Source organism: Ornithodoros turicata, chromosome 1 (assembly GCF_037126465.1).
Source record: "Ornithodoros turicata isolate Travis chromosome 1, ASM3712646v1, whole genome shotgun sequence".
In the NCBI taxonomy this organism is placed as follows: Eukaryota; Metazoa; Arthropoda; class Arachnida; order Ixodida; family Argasidae; genus Ornithodoros; species Ornithodoros turicata.
In genome coordinates this window covers 31,873,526-31,894,350 of record NC_088201.1, presented here as the reverse complement: position 1 = coordinate 31,894,350, position 20,825 = coordinate 31,873,526, and the positions used below count along the sequence as shown (strand labels likewise).

The 20,825-nt window shown below is 47.7% G+C and overlaps 1 protein-coding gene across 3 annotated transcripts in view; it reads left to right on the top strand.

Annotated features, from left to right (window-relative positions):
• The window catches only part of LOC135377889 (adenylate cyclase type 2-like), a 305,742-nt gene that overhangs the window by 117,119 nt on the left and 167,798 nt on the right, over positions 1 to 20,825 (top strand). The window contains exon 1 of one of the 3 annotated variants that reach the window (XM_064610621.1): positions 6,007 to 6,027. The exons of the other annotated variants lie outside the window; for them this stretch is intronic. Within the exon in view, the coding sequence (XP_064466691.1) occupies positions 6,022 to 6,027 (6 nt within the window). The 5' untranslated portion in view covers positions 6,007 to 6,021. Of the gene's footprint in view, positions 1 to 6,006; positions 6,028 to 20,825 lie in introns of those variants that run through there. 3 annotated transcript variants of the gene reach the window in all.

The following is a 20,825-nucleotide window of genomic DNA, read 5'->3' as shown; positions in this document are numbered from 1 at the left end:
TACCACGGGTGCTTTCTAACTTGGGACATGGGCTCCCCAATTAGAGATTGACACGGGCCGGCCCGGTTCGACCCGCGGACCGGGTTCAGTCCACCCATACCTGTTCGGGCCTGGCCTGGATTGTTCTATGCATTGTGAATATTTTTTATTCCGACAGCGAGAGGTACACCAGCAGCACAACACATAAAACCGTTAAGAAACACATGACGTTTCGGGACCTGTTCTGCCCATACTGGACTGTGTTTTTCTTCGATTTCTATTTTATCCTCGTAGATCAGACATCACAACGACCCCATGTCTGGGTTCCTCTGGGCCTCTTCGGGTGCAACGCGCGATTGACCTTTTGCCTATAAACACGGGACCTGAAAGACGAAACCTGCGAGGGAGACTTGCTCTCGGTCTCTGAACTCTCACTATTCTCGCCTTCCGCTCTCACTTTGCTTTCGGTTTTCAACCTGTGCACATCTTATGTTATCCCAGTCCGTGTAATACCTCTCTCTCTCACACTTTTTACCCATTTGAGGAGGTTTAACTGGCTGACAAGTCTCTTTATTCGCTACCTACGGAGTATTGTGATGAGATCAGCACAGGACCCATAAGGGACCCATCATTAGGAACGAAGAAGCCTGACAATCAGCCGTTCGTTATTTATTACAGAGAAGTGCGTAGCAGACCGGAGCGTAACAATGTTTTAACTGTTTTAAACTGTTTTTATTTGCTGTGGTACCGTAGTGCCTCTTGTTTTCGGAATAATAGATGTCCACCCCCAGACTCTGGACCATTTTCAGCACTGTGAATATTGGAAGGCGTGGACGACATCCTTCTCTCGCGCAATAATCTTTAAATAGCCAATAAAGGTCTGTGTGTAATGGTGATGGACAGAAGAAAAAAATGGGGAGTTGAGTCACGACTAAATCGGACCTAGAGCAAAAAGGGGGGGGGGGAAAGAAAACGAAAAGCCACAGTCAAGCCAGGAGTCAAACACTGTGTAAGTCGCAACATAGTGCTACGGTCGTCGATCACAATCACCGCAATAGACCCGTAGTTCCAATGTATAAAGTCACAAGTGTATAATATGTAAAGTCTGTGTGTGCTTGAATGGTGTTCCTATGGATATTCCGGAGTGATTTTTTCGGCAGCTCCTACCGGGCGGACGGGCCTAGTCGTTCTCTGACGGATTCGGTCCGGGCCGGGCATAATTTCAGAATGTGCGGGCCGGGCCGAAAAAAAATAGCGGTCCGTGTTAATCTTTATTCCCAATACCAATATCGGATACCCCACGTCCTAAAGGCGTCACTGTTCTGCACCCAGGAAAAACCCCAGACAGCACAGCCGGCACCGCTCTAAAAACATAGCTTCACCGCATAGCGCGCTCCTCGCCAAGCACAATCCCGAATGACAACGTTCCCTCCCTTCACACTGAAAACAGAACCTCACCGTATAGCACGATGTGCGCCAACTATTGCCACGAAGGATAGGGTTCACTTCTGATTCGAAGATACAGGGGGTGTACGCCTTTTTCTGTGATTTTGGATATATGATAATTGACACAAAAAGGCGTACGCCTCCTCTCTCTTCGAATCAGAAGCGATAACCCTATCATTCGTGGGTCGTGCAATGGTTGGCGCACAGCGTGCTATGCAGTGAAACTTTGTTTTAAGAGTGTTGATTTGATGAAAACGGGGGGCGTACGTCATTTTTGTGGCAATTATGAACTGCATAATGCAACAAAAATGGCGTATGCCCCCCCCCCCCCCTGTTTTCAGCAAATCAGGGAAAGGACGATGTCAGTCGGGATGATGGTTGGCTAGCAGCGTGCTATGTGGTGGAGCTTATTTTTAAGAGTGGTAGATCCAACATTTACCCGAGCTTATCAGTAATGAGAAGCTAAATGTGATTAACTAATATATCTGGCCTCTATACCGGGTGTTTCAGTTAAATCCCCGGGCTAAATAATTCGCGAACCGGTGCACCAATCGAATAACTTTCTTTTTTACAAGTATCTGTCCAATACCGCCTACAAGATGCGCACCGCGTGAATGAGCGGGAGGCCGCGACCAGCCGCGACAAAAATATGTAAACCGAAACCAATTAATTACTGCAACAAATGACCCGCTTCGGTGGCAGATTTTTCTCTAAAAGGTGTCCACTGAAGGTCCCAAAAGGGGTAGTCCCCATTTTAATGCCGACGGCGCCCTGCTTTAGAAGTTAGCTTTTTTCACGAAACTCATTAGAATTTTTATTTAAATAATGAGCGCCTCCCGCTCATTCACGCGGTGCGAATCTTGTAGGCGGTATTGGACAGATACTTGTAAAAAGAAAGTTATTCGATTGGTGCACCGGTTCGCGAATTATTTAGCCCGGGGATTTAACTGAAACACCGGGTATAAGGCCGTGGGTTTTGTTTTGCTCTGAAGAGCACGCCGTAGCGGTGACCCGACATCCTTGCTGCAGAACTTGCAGTCTTCGTTGTGTTTTCTATTGGTAGTGAGGAACGTCTTCACAACTTTAGGTATGGGTTATAACTGTAGTTCTTTATTTATGTAAGAGAAAAGACGGTACACAAAGAGAGAGAAGGGTAAGTTGATATAGATACACGTTACGCGGAGGGGTTGGGAGGGCTCCCCAAGCAAACGTCCGGCCATAAATCTACGTGTCCATGGGGCCCCACCGGCAGTCTTTCGTATTCTGTTACAACCTCCTTTCGCCTCGCGAAAGTGTTCAACTAGAAGGGAATGGAACGATTTACTCATTGCTGTGGCGTCTGGGAACATCATCTAAGTAAGCAGCAATAGTAAAGTAGGTATCTCTTGAAACCGAACTTGACCAGATAAGACGCTTGAGACCAGCCATTGCACTGGATTATATCGTTAGCACTACTGATTTTTAGAGGGAGCGGGACATGCGCCATTTCTGTGACAACTACCATAAATGGAGAGTGTGACAAAAAGCATGCGCCTCCTATTTTTCAGCAAATCAGAAGAGAGAACGACATCATTCAGAATGATGGTTGGTTACTAGCATGTTAGGCAATGATGCTCCGTTTTAAGAATGCGGAATTTTTAACTTTGATAACATCAAACTTTTAAAACAGATGGTGGTGGTGCTGGTGAGGAGGGTGTCGAAGTAGCTTGCCGTTGTTGGCCGCACTGAAGTGGGCGTCGTCACGACTATAGCAAAAAAAAAAAAAGAAGGACACAAAACACAAAGAAAGGACGGACGGATGGAGGATAGGGGAGGATGAAGGATGGGGATGCGGTGAGGGTGCACGAGTTCGTCGGGGAGAGCAAAGTATCAGATGGGTCGTTGAGCAAGGCCTGCCTTCTGCAGAAAGAGAATGAAGTTTCTTGCTTTGGCGGAACGTTCGGCAGAAGAACCAGCGGGGTAGAGGATATCCGCTAGCGTGCCCGAGGTGGAGCGAGGGAGATGGGCTTCGCGCGCAGAATGGTATGCTCGGCAGTCTCGCACGATGTGTTCGATTGTTTCGGGTTGTTGACAGTGGCTACAGCAGGCGTCACCCCTAGAGCCGATCTTGAATAGCTGAGAGTTGGTGAATGCACACCCAGTGCGGAGCCTATGGAGCATGGTCTGTATGCTTCGAGGAAGGTTTTTCATGGGAAGAAGAGGGCGATGATGGTGCATGATGTCCCGTATCCCAGGGTGGCGCAGTTCAACAAGTTGCTGAACGACCATCTGCCTGTCGGTGTCGTCCGGAGTTGGCAAAATATTGCTGCAGTCCAGGTGTGCCGAGGACGCCGGCTGGTCCGCCCTTTCGTTGCCGCCGACATCGACGTGGGACGGGATCCATTGGAAGACGATATCGCCTCCGGTTTGTTTATGCTGAGCGCACGACCTTCTGATGCTTCGCGCTAAGATGTTGTCACACATGGGGTTCATCACGTCCCATAGAGCGCTTCTCGAGTCTGTGAGTAGGACTGCCCTGGCGAACCCTCGCACCGACCGCAGCAGCTGCATGCAGGAGAGCCAGGAGTTCAGCAGTCGTGGAGGATATCGGGTAACGCGATGATCTCCCTTGCCAGGCCACGTTCACTGATGGGATGTGGAAGGCACAAGTAGCACTTTTGGTACGGTCGTCAATAGAGCCATCAGTGAATACTAGAGTATGTGAGTGGTAGACGTCAGTTATAAGGTTCTCAGCCGCCGTTCTTGCGACCAGGGGGCTACAGTGCTGGTGAACTTCACCACATAGCACGCTCCTAGCCAATCATCGTGCGGAATTATAACGTTCGCTCCCCTGATTTGTTGAAAACGAGAATCATACGCCTTTTTTGACAATTATGTACTGCATAATTGTCAGAAAAAAGGCGTACGCCTCCCGTTTTCAACAAATCATGGGAGAAAACGATGTCATTCGAGATGATGGTTGGTTGGAAGCGTGCTACCGGTGAGGTTACGGCCGTTAGTTTCACAACGGCAAGCCGGTTTTCGTCACCACCCCCACCACCACCACGGCCGGCCGTTAATTTCGTTTACGGCCTTAAGTTTGCTGTCTGACTAGACCAGTTTGCGTGCCTGACGTCATACTCAAGCGCTGGTGCTGAAGTCAGCAGATCGTCTGCTTGGTGTAGGCAAAACAGCAATCAATTGGAGTGACTGGAGTGATCGTTTTCATGCAAAGTGGGTTTGCCGCAGAGCCGTGTATACACTGTTAAAATAGAACTTCACCACATAACACGCTCCTAGCCAACCACCATACCGAGTGATATCATTCTGTGTCATGATTCGTTCAAAACAGGGGGAGGAGCCTATCTGGGACAAACATAATGTGTCCCAGATAGGCGCCTCCTCCCATTTTCAGCAAATAAGGACACAGAATGATATCATTCGGAATGACGGTTGGCTAGGAGCGTGCAATGCGGTGAAGGTCTGTTTTAACAGTGTACTTCGGGTACATAACCCGATGGGGAAAGGGTGGCGAAATCAGTTTTCATCAGTAGAGAGCGGATTGTTATGCACTAAAGGGCTGTTGCCCGTATAGCACGCAGTATGCAAATTATCATCGCGGATGATATCACTCTGTCTCCCGATAAGCTGAGAAAGGGGGCGCACACCTTTTTATGTATCAACTTTCCTTCCAATCCCAAGATAAAACGATACGATTCTGAAGTTTGGTTTGCCTAGAACGATTTATGCGACGAAGAGCGCTACTTGTTAATGCCTAAAAATCCGCTCTCTATTTATCAGTTTCCGCACAACGCAGAACGAAGAAATCGTTTGATCGCTGCAGTTAAACGGAAAGATTCCCTGACATCGCCTTTGTGAGATTCCCTCACGATACCTGTGTACAAAAAAGGACGCTAACATGAATCGGTGCACGGTAGCAATTTAGCGCTGTTTACAGAGACGCCCCGATCAAACATCTCGCTAAGGTGAAGTAATTGCACGCTTCCAGTGACTTGTACGCTTGCACAGTATCAGCAGTGAACTGGCTCAGCGAAAATATTAGATAAACTACAATGCGATTGTGATCGGCGGCCTGTTTTGTGGCTGGGATGTCCAGTTGTCGATGTGCAGCGCAAAGGAATCTTCATGTTGTGTACCGTTCATAAACAACTTCGTCTTGTCTTGTAGCGACGGCTTGTCTGATTCCTTCTGAGCTCTAAATTATTCGGGTATTGTGGAAGGAGACAGTCGAAAGCGGGGTAACAGTGCAACACGGCCGATGTCACACTTGCGGAAAGCATTCGCACGCTAAGTTTAGTGTGTTTTGCCAACACCAGCTCCGAGCACGCGCAGATGGCGCCTCTTGTTTGTAAACAGTAAAGTGATCTATGGGTGTAAGGCTGTCTAAGCTATAGCTCAGATTATGATGTTGGGTTACAGGGGTTTTCAAGAATACATTTTTGCTCAACTGTTACAGACTCTTAAAACAGATGGTGGCGGTGGTGGTGCGATGAACTTCACTGCATAACACGCTCCTAGCCAACCATCATCCCGGATGACATTGTTCACTTCCCTGATTTCTTCAAAACGAGCGGCGTACGCCATTTTGTGACACTTATGCAGGTATATTAATTGCCCCAAAAGTGGTGGCTGGCCATGAGGCAGGCCACCACTCAGACTCATCGCCCAGTCTTGTTACAGCCTTCCTGTAACACTTTAGATAACCTAGATACCGTACCTGTGCTACCAATACCCAGGATTGCTCGAGTCATGGAGATGACAGTGTTGCCAGGTCAGATTAGTTTTTTTTTTTCGCCTTCGCTACCTGGCTAAATCTACCTTGCATGCTCAACTACAACTATGTTTTGCTATATGAAGGTCCTCTCCCAACGATGCCCTGGTAATGTCTGACTCATCGCTTTCTTCAATAAGTAAAACCGCCAACGTATCACGCGAAATACCAGTCATAGCGGAGACGCATTGCGAAGCGGCCATATTAGCGAAAAATAGACAGGAAATAGAGCTCTACCCGAGAAACGTCATCATGACATTGGTAGACAGACTGAAACCGAAACAAATCGGAACGGGAGGGCTGGGTTCCACGAATGGGCACAACGGCACTTGTTCACTGCCTCCTATTGAAAAGTAGGACCGAAGGTCACGTCCCTTTCAGGGACCATCTAACCCCCTCAAGACCGTGGCTTTCGGGCTCGACCTTGTTCGCCTCTAGCTTCGAGCGTAGTTCAACTCTACCAAATTGGTGGCGCTGGCGAACACTATGACGTCATTTGTTTACAAACAGGGACAGGTCTATAGGAAGCGTGAGCGAGAAGTGATACGTCACGGAGAGTTCCGGTTGAATCTGCCTTTTTTGGCGGAGCAGTCTGGGTTGCTCCTTGGAGCGACCTTGGCTTGAATGCCGCTCCAAAGCTCCCATTGGAAGACTACGGCACTGTCCACAATCTGCCAATGGAACAGACTTGCTCCCGGCGGAGCAGCGAAACTTGCTCCGGAAGCGTTCCGAACCTGCCATTGGAATTCAACATAAGGCACACAGAGCGATATCATTTTGAATACTGGCGAGTCAATCGAGCACGTCATGCGGTGAAGTTCTGGTTTTAGAGTGTATACGTGTGTTGCTCAACTTGGTCAGGTATGTGTGCACTCAGAAACAGGTGCGCTTACTACACTCTAGAAAAAAAAAAAATTAAATGGAGAGTAATATTGCAGCTTCTAGTGCCCTACATTGCAATTACTCCCAATTTTAGTCTCCTGGCCCCGAAATTTACTCCCCGGGACTGGAAACAGTCACTGAGCTTCGCAAATGGTGTCCTGAATGCAACAGTCTATACATAAATATATGCTCTTCGTGAATTTCATGGAATAAAGCTATATAACTTAGCTAACTTGGCAACTTTTCACCCACACAAAGTAAGAAATAGTTAGAGGTGTGCGCGGGTGCGGTTATACCCGCGGAACCTCACGGATATCCCCGCTGCATTTTGGTTTGCGGATAGAAAGATAACATTTTGAAAACCGCGCACTTCTGCGGGTCGCCGGATTTTCCGAATATCCGCATTTCATCCGCAAATAAGCATCAATGTCTCTGTCGACGTCCACTAGCTGGAGCCACAATTCACACAAAGAATCCAAAATGGTGTCGATATGTGTACCGTCCTTCACATTGCTCTGGCTAAAAACAGCATTTTATTGAACAATTCCGGATGACATAATGTTCCGGAATGGTTCGCATGCTGAACAGTGAAAACATTTTTCCAAGCCGAGACATAGGAGGTGACGCGGGTTCGAATCCCGGCACTGGCTGTGCTGTTTGAGGTTTACCCTGCACTCTAAAAACAGAACTTCACCGCATAGCACGCTCCTAGCAAACCATCATCTCGAATGATAACGTTATCTGCCCTGATTTGTTGAAAACGGGAGGCGTACGCCTTTTTTGTGACAATTATGAACCGCATAAGTGTCACAAAAGGGCGTACGCCTCCCGTTTTCAACAAATCAGGAGAGGCAACGATATCATTCGAGATGATGGTTGGCTAGGAGTGTGCTATGCGGTGAAGTTCATTTTTAAGAGTGTGGGTTTTCCGGCAGTATATTTCCAGACGAACGCCGGCACAATTCCCCTAGAAGTTCCTACAAGAATTCCTCAGAAATCATATAATTCCCTGTTCCCAACTCCTTCTTGCTGCCCTCTCTCCGTCTGTCCACGTCTGTAGGCCGCTCATAGCCACAGTTGCTTCGCTGCGCAAACACCGAATTAAAAAAGAAAACGTTCGTAAGATAAGATTTTCGTCGTGCGCATTTTCCCCTACAAATATACATAACTGCGGATGTGCGGATATACTCAGTATCCGTGCGGATGCGATCGCGGATCTTACATGCGCGGACGCAGCGCGGATGCGGATACTGTCAGTGTTATCCGCGCTCACCTCTAGGAATAGTTAGCTGTTCTTTCTTGGCAAATTGTGCTTTATGCGTGTCGCAAGATTTTATATCACTCGACATATCACGGTGGACGGTGAAGTTCAAAGTATTTTCATTCATGCACATGAATTATGTAACTAGGGCTGGTAGAACAGAGCGTGAAATGCGGTACTCACTCTGTGACATTCATTCAGTCACATGCATTTAGCACCGAAATGACTCAAATTACTCAATTTTTCTTAGGGTGCATGAAGTTCTTTTCTTTTTCATTCTACGAAATGCAGTTTCCAATGTTTTTCGAAACTGTTGCTGCGTGTTTTCAAGGACGTCAAAGGAACGAGCAAAAGTGGGCCCAAGTTTCCCTCCTCATAGTAGCAATTGATTTTCCTTGGCTTGTTTGAACTCTGCCCGTGTATGCGCACTTCGTTTCGGAACTGAATTGAGTTTTAAATTGGGTCGGACATATTTCCAGTGCTTCGGACAAACATACGCCTTGTTTTACAAGCAGAATTACTTCTCAAACTGAACTGCAGGATGCATGGCACGTCCCACGCAGCTTATTCCTTACTGGCGAGTGAAGTGAAATTGTAATCTTGCAAACCTTTTCATCTTGAATCGTTACAGTTGCACTTCCAGCTACGACGTACTAAAAAAAAAAAAAAAAAATAGTGGTTGATATTTTATTTCCTTTTTGAGGCTGGGGCCTGCAACTGAAACTTATCGAATAATCTCATTTTGAATAAACGCTAAACGCCTCCGACTGGTGAACGATCTCATTTATTCTTTGGCACCATCTCGGGTTTTCAAGCATTGAAAATTAGGAGTTCCCGAAATGGTTTTGGCATACGTTAAGTTAATTAAGTACAGTCAAACTCCTTTACAACGAAACTCAGGGGACAGCAAAAAAAAAAAAAAAAAATTGCAGTAAAGGTATTTTCGTTAAAAAGGATGTCCATTATTGGACCTATAGGGCTCCAGCGGGACCGCAAAAAAATTTGCTGTAGTGGTATTTTCGTTAAAAAGGTGTTCGCTATAAAGGAGTTTGACTGTATCAATAATACGCAAAACAAACTGCGATACCAATATTAAGGGAAGTGCCGTAGGACGAGAGCCGCCGATATTTCGTACAGAGACTGTTCTTCTTCTGGGCAGTATATAACAGTCTTTGTTTGCTGGATTTTCCACCCTTCTACGATATATATCAATGCCATTTTGGAGACGCAGCGGTAACGACTGGGTTTCGCTTGGTCAGCCCACAGGTCTCGTGAAATGTACGTATTCCAGGGCGATATATATTTTTGCAGCACCCTGGGGTTTTCCCATCTTTTTCGATGGTTACTTATCCTTGTGCGGCCGCGCAACACAGTTCCTCTCCCAGCATAACGACAGTATAACGAGTATACTGACTGTACCAGCGCTATGAGTGTTGAAGCTATAGCGACGTACATGAAGGATGCAAAACTTACCGTCTTAACTGCTCTCCACAATCCTACAAGCCCACTTTCTCTTGGCGATCACCTAGTAATCGCTTGAAATGTACCTGGCGAGGAGGAGAACGCTCGAGCTCGGAATACAGACTCCAACTATCAATTATTTGTAACAACAACTACAATTAAATTATGAGTGATGATGTCACGGGGTGCTTCCCCGACCCTACCCCAGTGCATGTGCTGTGATATGATTTGATAACTTATCCTGATACACCCGCAAAGGTATCAATTGCAACGGCTTAGAGTTCGTACACCTGTGACTGTTAGAAAAACCATAAGCAATCGAAGAGCCAAGCGCTGATGTGTGGGATTGCGCCAGGGTCCAAGAATCTTGGATATACTGAACGGTCTGATGTTGATGGTTTCTAGTTCAGGCAAAAGGGTGTGTCGTTCCCTCGTGTAGCAATGGTGGATGGGACAGTGCAGGTTGTGCACAGCATTGTGTTGCTGAAGCCTAACTTATAGCAAAACGAGGTGGAAAAGCAACGTTCAGCTGCAATCGGCGCACGAGGCATGTGAAGTAACGGAGAAGTCCGCTTGGCATACTGAAGGACACTGTGGGATCCACTGCGTGGGGAAATGATCACTGTGTGATGTCTTAACGCCTCTGCTGTGCGGCTAGGGTTAGACACCATTGCTGAAAGACATTATCGTCTATCACCTCTTGAGAGTATATGCTCGAAACGACTTTACGGTTGCGGTGAGCCACTGCAGCCGCCGATTCCGCTTCTTCGTTGCCTCGTATTCCGATGTGGCCAGGGACCCACTGCAGATCAAACCGGTGTCTCCTCTCTTGTAATGTTTTGTGCACAACCTGTAGACAACAATGTCTACAACCACTGGTACCAAAGACCTTCGGATAACCATGCTCACTGTACACTGTAGTGTCGCTTTGGAGTCGGTGTATACCACCCAGGAAAGTTGTTGGAATTCCAGTACCGTCTTCAGGCAGAATACCAGAATGGCATATAGCTCCGCAGAAGTTGAGGAGGTGCGGTACGATAATCGATAGCCTCGAGTATAAAGGATGGACGAGGCTGGTATAACAAAGGGTGCAGGTGATCTGTCGCTGGTGGAAGAGATATATGTGAACACCGCGGTGTGGCTGTTGTATGTTGTGCCCATCATTGCCAGCGTGATTTGTCTGAGGATGGGAACTCGGGTGCAATTTTTCTTCCCAGTGAGGCCAGAAATATGAGCTGAAATGGATGGTCTTAGAAGTGACCACAGGGGAAGAGCAGGGGCTGATGGTGCCACTGTGAATGGAGGAATGTTAGGCGATGCGCCACGGATGCACGGGAAGACTCTGCTGTGTTTCCGCTTACGGATCTTTCACATAAGCTGGTGACGCCGGTGGCAAGCGATCAACCGCAGATAGCGGTGAACAGTTTCTCTACGGCGAAGGACGTCAATTAGAAACTCCCTGTTAAATAGAAATGCACTTACAGGACACTTCTTTGAGGAACAGCCTGAGGTATAGAGGAAGTTTCTATGTGTCGCCTTATCCTGTTCCCATGAAGATTTTCCCTTGTTGGGGGAAGTCGGCAATCGACAACAATGCTTTCTGTGGTGCCTCAGCCTGGGTCAGCGCATGCAGTACGCCGGTGGGACTCACAGTATCATAGGCTCTTTTGATGTCCAGGAAGACAGCTTTCGCTATCTTCTTTTGGGCTTGGGCTTCCTGTATAGCAGGGACCAGATCAAGCACCGAGTCCATAGAACTGCGGTTGCGGCGGAAGCATGCCATTTCCTGAGGGAAGGACCTTTTCTAGCCTTTACTTGTAACGCTTGCCTACGGTTTATACAGAAACAAATACGCCGAGGATCTATAGGGCTGCACTTTGCTGCGCCTTGATCGTTTATGTAGAAATGCTTGATGTGGTGCTTGCACTAAAGAAAGTGCCTTCCTGAGATTCTCTGGGTTTTAACAACATCACCTAGATAAAACAAGGCCCCTTCACATTCTCCTCGTCCGTCGTAGTTTGATGACTTCATCCTAATCACACTGCATAGTTGGTGTGATGTGAAAACGCACGTCACACCAACTACACAGTGTGATTGGCGTGACGTCACCAAACTACGACGGACGAGGAGGATGTGAAGGGACCTGTCTCATCTAGGTGGTGTTGGTTATACGTTCTCGGACAGTCTGCAAACACTGCGTTTCCTATTAAGCGTCTGCATCGCGAAAACCCACCACTTCCTTCCCACGTTCAGCCGTTTCCAGAGTTTTCGCATACATCGGATACAGTTAGGCCTGTAGCTCAATGAGAGCGTTGACGAATTGACTTCCCTGATTGCTCATTACACACATGCGGTGATGGAGATATTTAATCACTCATACCAGTACTTGCAGCAACTGCGAAGCTAAGTGACATAAATCGCCCGGAGAAGCATTTGGGCCATCTTTCCAGTGTGAAGTCGGGCTTACCGTTCTGCGGTTTCACGATTCGACTTTCATCAGAACAGAATGGACCTGCTTTTATGTGCTGTGGGCATCGCGCTTGCGGACGCTACTATATATACTCACTCTGTTGTTCTAGTGGGGCGCTTGAATCGTACTGTATAGTAATTGAACGGCCACCACCGAAGCATGAAATGGAGGACCCATTGTTCAAGAAGTGGAGTATTCAGGAAGACCCGCATTTCATGAAATTACGCTTTCTCTCATGAAGTGTGTCTCCCACTCAAAACTGCAGAGAATAGCAAGGAAATAACCCCACCATAAAATACCGCCCTAAGAAACCGCAGCGTTGTTCTCAACGAAGGAAGGAAACCTTGCTTTTCTTTTGAAACAAAGGTACCCCTATAATGTTTTCTATCAAGCACAAAAGTATATATTTTGCTCACATCGCGTATATCACGCTTTGCATCATTCTCTGAGTTATCGTCGGCAGCAATAGTGCAGTGAGAGGTAATGTCAAGAGCGAGTTTTAGTACATCCGAAGGTGTTTACGATAACTGTTCCGAAAACATGATAAGCCGTATTCTCTTGGAGTGGCTGACATCACGTTGCTGATCTTTGATTTGACAGCTTCCAGTATTGTATCGTTTTCGTCGAGTGATTAGTACTAAAACTGCAAAATAATAAATGGATAATCTGCTGTAGAGTGTTAAAGGATATCACACATACAATTTCGATCCCCCCCAGAAAACGGCATGAATTGGTTTAACTATGACTAGCTGAACTATGGGGGGGGGGATATATTTATTTGAACAAAGAGAAAAAAATGGAGGAAAGGTCAGCCAAACGGGACATCGGCTTGCTATTCCGCAAAAAAAAGAAAGAAAAGAAAAAGGAAAATAAATAAAATAAAAACAAAATAAATAAAAATAAAATAAAGTAATTAAGAAATAAAGGATAAACTAACAAAAGTTGAAAGAAGGAGGAGATAGATTAAAGACAAAGATGATTAAAAAAAAAGATGAGGTTAATGCGTTGAGGGTGAGAGGTAAGAGCGGGGCACTGAAGAATGAGATGCACGACTTGAGTTCACAGGCTGAACTATGGCTAAACTATGAACTGGCTCAACTATATGGGGCCAGATCTTCAACTTGTGGACATTCCATTCCCGTGGTACTGGTGGTGGTGGTGAAAGGGCTCGCAGCCCGTGATTCGCCACGGGCATGCGTGAAGGCCAATCCCAGCGCCACTCTAGTGCACCTCTCACCTACAGTGTGCTTCCGTCCCATCAGTACCGGTCATCCTGCTTCTACATCACTTTGAAGTCCTCAACTCCCCTTTCTCCCACCTTCTTTTCCTTTTTTTTGGCTATAGTCGTGACGATGCCCACTTGAGTGCGGCCAACAACGGCAAGCTACCTCGACACCCCCCCCCCTCCCCCCCCCCCCCCAGCGTCAATTTGCTGCTGAGTTCCTGGCTCTCCTGCATGCAGCTGCTGCGGTCCAGGTACGAGGGTTTGCCAGAGCAGTCCTACTCACAGACTCGAGAAGCGCTCTATGGGACGTGATGAACCCCATGTGTGACAACATCTTAGCGCGAAGCATCAGAAGATCGTGCGTCCAACATAAACAAGCTGGAGGCGATATCGGCTTCCAATGGATACCGTCCCACGTCGGTGTCGGCGGCAACGAAAGGGCGGACCAGCTGGCGTCCTCGGCACACCTGGGCTTCAGCAATGTTTTGCCAACTCCGGACGACGCCGACAGGCAGATGTCTGTTAAGCTCCTTGTTGAACTGCGCCACCCTGGAATACGGGACATCATGCACCATAATCGCCCTCCTCTTCCCATGAAAAATCTTCCTCGAAGCATCCAGACCATGCTCCATAGGCTCCGCACTAGGTGTGCGTTCACTAATTCTCAGCTGTTCAAGATAGACTCTAGGGGTGACGCCTGCTGTGGCCACTGTCAAGAACCCGAAACAATCGAACACATCCTGCGAGACTGCCGAGCATACCATTCTTCGCGCGAAACACATCTCCCTCGCTCCACCTCGGGCTCGCTAACAGACATCCTCTACCCCGCTGGTTCTTCTGCCGAACGTTCCGCCAAAGCAAGAAACCTCATTCTCTTCCTGCTGAAGACAGGCCTTGCTGATCAACCCATCTAATACTACTACTACATACTCTCCCCGACGAACTCGTGCACCTCACCGCATCCCCATCCTTCAATCTCCTGTATCCTCCATCCGTCCGTCCTTCCTTTGTGTTTTGTTTTGCTATGCGTTTTCATTTTTTTTTGCTATAGCCGTGACGACGCCCACTTCTGTGTGGCCAGCAACGGCGAGCCTATCCTGCCATCACCCCCCCCCCCCCCAGCGTCAATTTGCTATCCGCGAATTCAAAATTGGAGTATGTACATGGTATGTACTTGTATGTACAAAATGTACTTGTTAGCAGTCATCTTAAACGCGTCGCTTTACGCATCGTTTGCTGTCGGATTATCTTATGCGAAATATATCACAGCGGAAAAACCCTTAATCTGTGTATCCAAGCTGGATGTGCTCTTTTCGGCGACTATTTCATCTTTATGAAGGCTACTTGGAAATGCTTCTACTGCGGATCCTGGAGACACCATCTCTACGACGGATGGTACAACCGAAAGAAATCCACTCGTGCGGAGCCGATCATTTTCGGTTTACTTGTTTTATTGCCGGTCATCCACTCCGACAAACTTATGTTTATGATGCTGTGTCTTGTCATGTGATTGACGTTTCTCTTAAAAAGAGAATAACAGGGCGCCTTTGTGACGGTCTTCGTGTCTGTTATATCTCTCGTGGAAGATTTACAGGAATACTAACATAAACGTAGCCCCTCTACAGATCCCACAGAGTAACTCTGTGACAGATCCGCGTCCAACAGCCTCATGTGTTCAGTGAGCCGCTCGTCCGCTATGGCAGGGATTTGGCACAGGATTTTCATTCATGGGCTGTGTTGCGGGGGGGATTCACTTCCAGCGCCTTTGACTGCTGGAAACGAATCTGAACCAAGGTCGTATGTTAGCTAGGGTACGAAGGCTCGGCTCAGACATACTAGCGCTCACCATTTAGTTGAACGTTACCAGCGATGCCCCCACAAGGCTCCTTCCATTCGGTATTACATCGCTATATCCACAATTATCAAACAGCATTAAATCGTGTATTTTCGGAATAGAACTCTCTTTCCTGTCGTGCAGAGATGTGAAGGAGGCTTTCTCATACTCGAGGAAATGGTTTTTGAAAAGCGGAACGAATGGCGATTGTAAACTGTTTTATATTATACGTACATTTTACTTACGCGTGGGCAAATTTACATCTTGCATACATTCCTCCTTGCAGCGTGCTTATGTAGGCCTTGCAGGCCTTTACTGCCTTCGTCGTTTCCCGAGCAGTGACGCGGATTTGACGATACATTTAACCGAATGACAATAAATCCAACCTCGGGGTTTAAGTTTGTGTCGGCAAATGAAATCATTTTGAAATCGGTCATATTTTTAAATCCTAATTTTTCAAATCCATCACCAAATCCGTAAAGTCGGCTCTCTGAAACACATCAACTGAAATGCTTTGGAATGACTCAGAGGTGACACTGAGGCCGGAACCTGCGACTATTACAAATATCTCAGGTAATAGCAGCAGTGTAAGAGGCGTAGCAGGCATCTGACATTCAGAGCAACGAACGATCAATAGTTGTATATAATTGGCCAACGCAGAGAGGCGGAGAAATTAGCTGGAATTTTATTAATACCTACACTCTTAAAAATGAACTTCACCGTATAGCACGCTCCTAGCCAACCATCATCTCGAATGATATCGTTATCTGCCCCGATTTGTTGAAAACGGGAGGCGTACGCCTTTTCTGTGACAATTATGAACAGCATAAGTGTCACAGAAAAGGCGTACGCCTCCCGTTTTCAACAAATCAGGGCAGATAACGATATCATTCGAAATGATGGTTGGCTAGGAGCGTGCTATGCGGTGAAGTTCATTTTTAAGAGTGTAATGGTGTAGCATGAGATGTTATTTAAACGTGGTACTTTGTACCTACGTCTATTGCGTTATTTAAAAAGTGGAAATAAGAAAGTGGGAGCTGTTGAGAAGGTTTATTGTTTTTCTTTGTCACTTTTTGGGGAGGAGCTACCCAATCATCGCTTTAATACTTACGTACTGGGTGTTTGCCTTACTCTTACACAACTTTATATATACAGGGTGTTTCAGTTAAATCCCCGGGCATCATGGCTTCACTCCCGATGCACTTGTCTGAGCGTACCAACATTACAATTTACGCTGACGACATTTGCATATGGACCTCTGCCATGCGACGTGACGCCATTCAACATCGCCTACAAGACGCCCTCAACACCACCGTGTTATACCTTGCCGATAGGGGACTACGTGTCTCCCCGAGCAAGACCGTCGGTATGGCGTTTACCGGGCGGTCATTCGCTCGCTACCCTCTTCATGTCTCTGGAACCCCTCTCCAATTCGTGCCGCACTGCAAATATCTCGGCGTAATCATTGACAAACGCCTGTCATGGTCCCACCACATCAAGGCACTCTCGGCCAAGACGTCCAACTTTGCGAACGTCCTGCGACGGGTCTCTGGACTGTCGTGGGGTCCGTCTTGTGACGACCTGCGCCGAGTACACCACTCCCTCGTGTTAGGCCTGCTGCGCTACAGCCTCCCGGTGTTGCACGGCCTGAGTAGGACTGACGAGCATGAGCTCCTAAATATCCAGGCCCGCAGCCTCCGAGTGTGTCTGGGCTTGCCTAAGACGACCGAAACATACTCAGTCCTTGCGGAGGCACGTGAACCACCTGCAAACATCCTGCGTGACAGGGAGACCCTTCGAGTCTACACGCGGATCCTAACGCAGCACCCCTTCCACTATCTCCGACTCATAGAAAGTGACTGCCCCGACTCTGCCTTTGGTGGCGCTGTCGACCGCCTGCGGGTGGTTGTACCCCAGCCCTCTTCTACCGTGTCCTTTGCCCCTCCTCTGTGGGCCCTCGACCGGCCCTTCGTGTGCTCCACTATCCCCGGCCTTGGGCGAAAGAATGACACTCCTTCCGTTGTCGCACGTCAGCTTGCCCTGGAGCACCTCTCCACGCTACATGACCAGCGGCTAGCAGTTTACACCGACGGGTCGGTCGTACCTGACAGAGCGAGCGCAGCATTTTATGTGCCCCACGAGGACATCGAGCGCACCTTTAAACTTGCAAACGAGACGTCATCCACGGAGGCTGAACTCTTTGCCGTGTACGCGGCGCTTGGGCACATTTCCATCTCGCCACAGGGAAACTGGTCCATCTTTACAGATAGTAAGGCAGCGTTGGAGGTCATCAGCTCACACGGATCCCAGACGATCAACGACATCCACGCAATGACTATCTCGTCATACAACTCCGTTCTCGCCTCCGGTCATACCGTCTGGCTCCAGTGGGTTCCCAGCCACATAGGCCTCCCTGGGAATACCCGTGCCGACGCTGCTGCAAGGCGCGCACATAGCTGTGACAGCCCCATCGCAAACCTACCGCTCACGGCATCAGCTTGCCACCTTAAAATCCGTCGATGGTCTGCCTCTGAAACCCGCCACTTCATTGCAGACGCTATTCGATGCAACACATTTCTTCGAGCCATCGACCCCGCGATGCAACTTTACCCCTCCCAACACCTTACCAGGGCCGAGGAAACCCTCCTTCATCGCCTCCGCCTTAACGTCGCCTACACTCCGTCACTCCTGCACAAGATGGGCAGACGCGGCAACGCAAACTGCGATGCCTGCGGCGCCATCGCTGACGTAGCCCACCTCCTGCTAACGTGCCCGAAGTTCTCGGCGCCCCGTGCCGCCCTCGCCCGACGCCTCCAAGCCTTGGGCCACCACCCCCTCTCGCTCGCTACACTCCTCGGGCCTGTCCCGCGCCCTGGGCAACGGGATGTTACCAAGGCACTCTTCGAGTACCTCAAGGCCACAGAAATGATGACCGCCCTCTGAAGCACAGGCGGCAAGCCTCACCGCCCGCAGCACATCGTTCCCATCGCGGTTTCTCCCGCACCTGTTTTTTCCTCTTTCTCTTTCTTTTTTTTTAAGGAGTAGCAAGCCGGCACTTGCCTGGCTGACATCTCCTTTGTGTGAATAAACATATACCCCCCCCCCCCGGGCTAAATAATTCGCGAACGGGTGCACCAATCCACGAGCTTTCTTTTTTACAAGTATCTGTCCGATACCACCTACAAGCTGCACACCGTTTGAATTAGTGGGAGGCGCTCATTATTAAAATAAAAATGCAAATGAGTTAAGTAAAAAAGCGTAACTTCTAAAGCAGGGCGCTGTCGGCATTAAAATGGGTACTACCCCTTTTGGGACCTTCAGTGGACACCTTTTAGAGAAAAATCTGCCACCGAAGCGGGTCATTTGTTGCAGTAACTAATTGGTTTCGGTTTACGTATTTTTTTCGCGGCTGGTCGCGGCGAAGCGCAAAAGGGCGTATTTCATTGGTGTAATTTATTGGTGTAATTCATTGGTGTAAGGACTTAATTCATTGATGGATAAGGGAGTGAAAGAGCGTACTTTTGTGCTTCGCAGCGACAAGCCCCGACAAAAATACGTAAACCGAAACCAATTAATTACTGCAACAAATGACCCGCTTCGGTGGCAGATTTTTCTCTAAAAGGTGTCCGCTGAAGGTCCCAAAAGGGGTAGTACCCATTTTAATGCCGACAGCGCCCTGCTTTAGAAGTTACGCTTTTTTACGAAACACGTTTGCATTTTTATTTTAATAATGAGCGCCTCCCACTAACTCACACGGTGTGCAGCTTGTAGGTGGTATCGAACAGATCCTTGTAAAAAAGAAAGCTCGTGGATTGGTGCACCCGTTCGCGAATTATTTAGCCCGGGGATTTAACTGAAACACCCGGTATATATATATATATATAGCTGTGAGACAAGCACAGATGCCGTCTGTGGAGGTGGGTTGTGCGGCAAGGCGGACATTGTTTAGAATAGATTATATATCTACCAAATAACTAATTACGAAAATTTGTTAATCAACTTTTTAATCGCAGTTGTTGTTGTTGTTGTTTTTTTTTTGGGGGGGGTGAATGTTAGATTGCTGATTTGGATAGGCGGTCATTGTTTAATGCAGTCATATTTTTGTCTCTTTTTTTTTTTATCCTAAAACCAGCACGTGCTTTGAGATATCCATCGCCAGAATTTGCTCTGGAATTGAGCCGATACCAAGACCATGCGCTCTTTTTTGCCCCAGCGGGACGACCCGCACTCACTGCAGCGACTTATCAGGGCCGGGGCCGCCAAGCGGTTTATCTGGCCTGCTGATAATCGGCAGCTGCAGTCAGATTTAGTCAGATTTTTCGTTCCATAGTATGTGGCCACCGGATCTGCTTCTATTTTCTGTTTCTATTTGCATTTATTTCACTTTCAACGAAAACGAGGAAAATAAGTCTACTCCCACGTTCTGCTCGCAAGACATGCATCGACATACATCGCAGACATCGGTAGGTGGTGATGATTGTAGCCCGCTGAGCTCTGGAGCTTGTATAAAATGTACCTTAACATATCAAAACCGGGCGTTTCACCAAAATTCCCCAGCTGAATAATTCAGAAACTGCTGGCACTATCGAATAATTTCGATTTTTGAATCAATTTTGATTGAATTTTTATAAACATCCTGTCACAGTCCTCGAACAAAGGCAGCACCCCACACGAGTATATTGCAGTTCTGTTTCCCGGTTGCTTAAAAAAACATCTGTCAGGCACAGCAACACGGGAAAAAAACTGCGCGAATGGCTGGCGCTCTGTTAGCAGCCATTCGCACACGTGTGATTCCAAGAACTATTCCCCTATATGGTGTCTGGTCCACACTTCGGGCCTCTGTAACTGGACCCGCAGTGTTACACGGGAATGTTGTGCGCTTCCAAGTGTTTGACACTGACGACAGATTTATGGAGGGGGGTGTTCTAGTCCCGCAGCGAGACAGAATAATGAGCTGTAAGTAGTTGGTATCGGGCTAGCTCACGAAGAAGTCGCACTTCCTTTCACATGGCGTATCGGGCGCCTCGATGCTGTGCCACCAGTATTGGGCTGGTGTATTCTTCAATCAATCTGTGCAATAGTGTTCTCCTGCCTCAAGCTCCATCTCCATCTTCATCAAGTACAATCTTCTGCAAGATTCTTCTTCCCCACTGCGCTTCTCATCTCTACGAGGGACCTCACTCACCGGCGATTGGACATTCTTTGACCGCAAGTTTCCTTTGTTTTTAATCTTTGTATGTCGCCCTTATGTAATGCGAACTATAGTACTGTCAGCAACCTCCTCTCTCGTGTTCAACTAGTGGTTCAAGGAACTGTCTATATCTGATTGTTTCTTTGTTAATTGCTTATAAATGTATGTGTTTCCAAAAACGATTGTGTGACTTGGCCTTCTCATTGGTCGGGTGACAACACAGCTCTTCCCCAGTGTCGTCGTCGCGTTGGGAAATCTCTGGCTCATCAAACCACGTGACACATCCTTGCGACATCTGCCAGGAG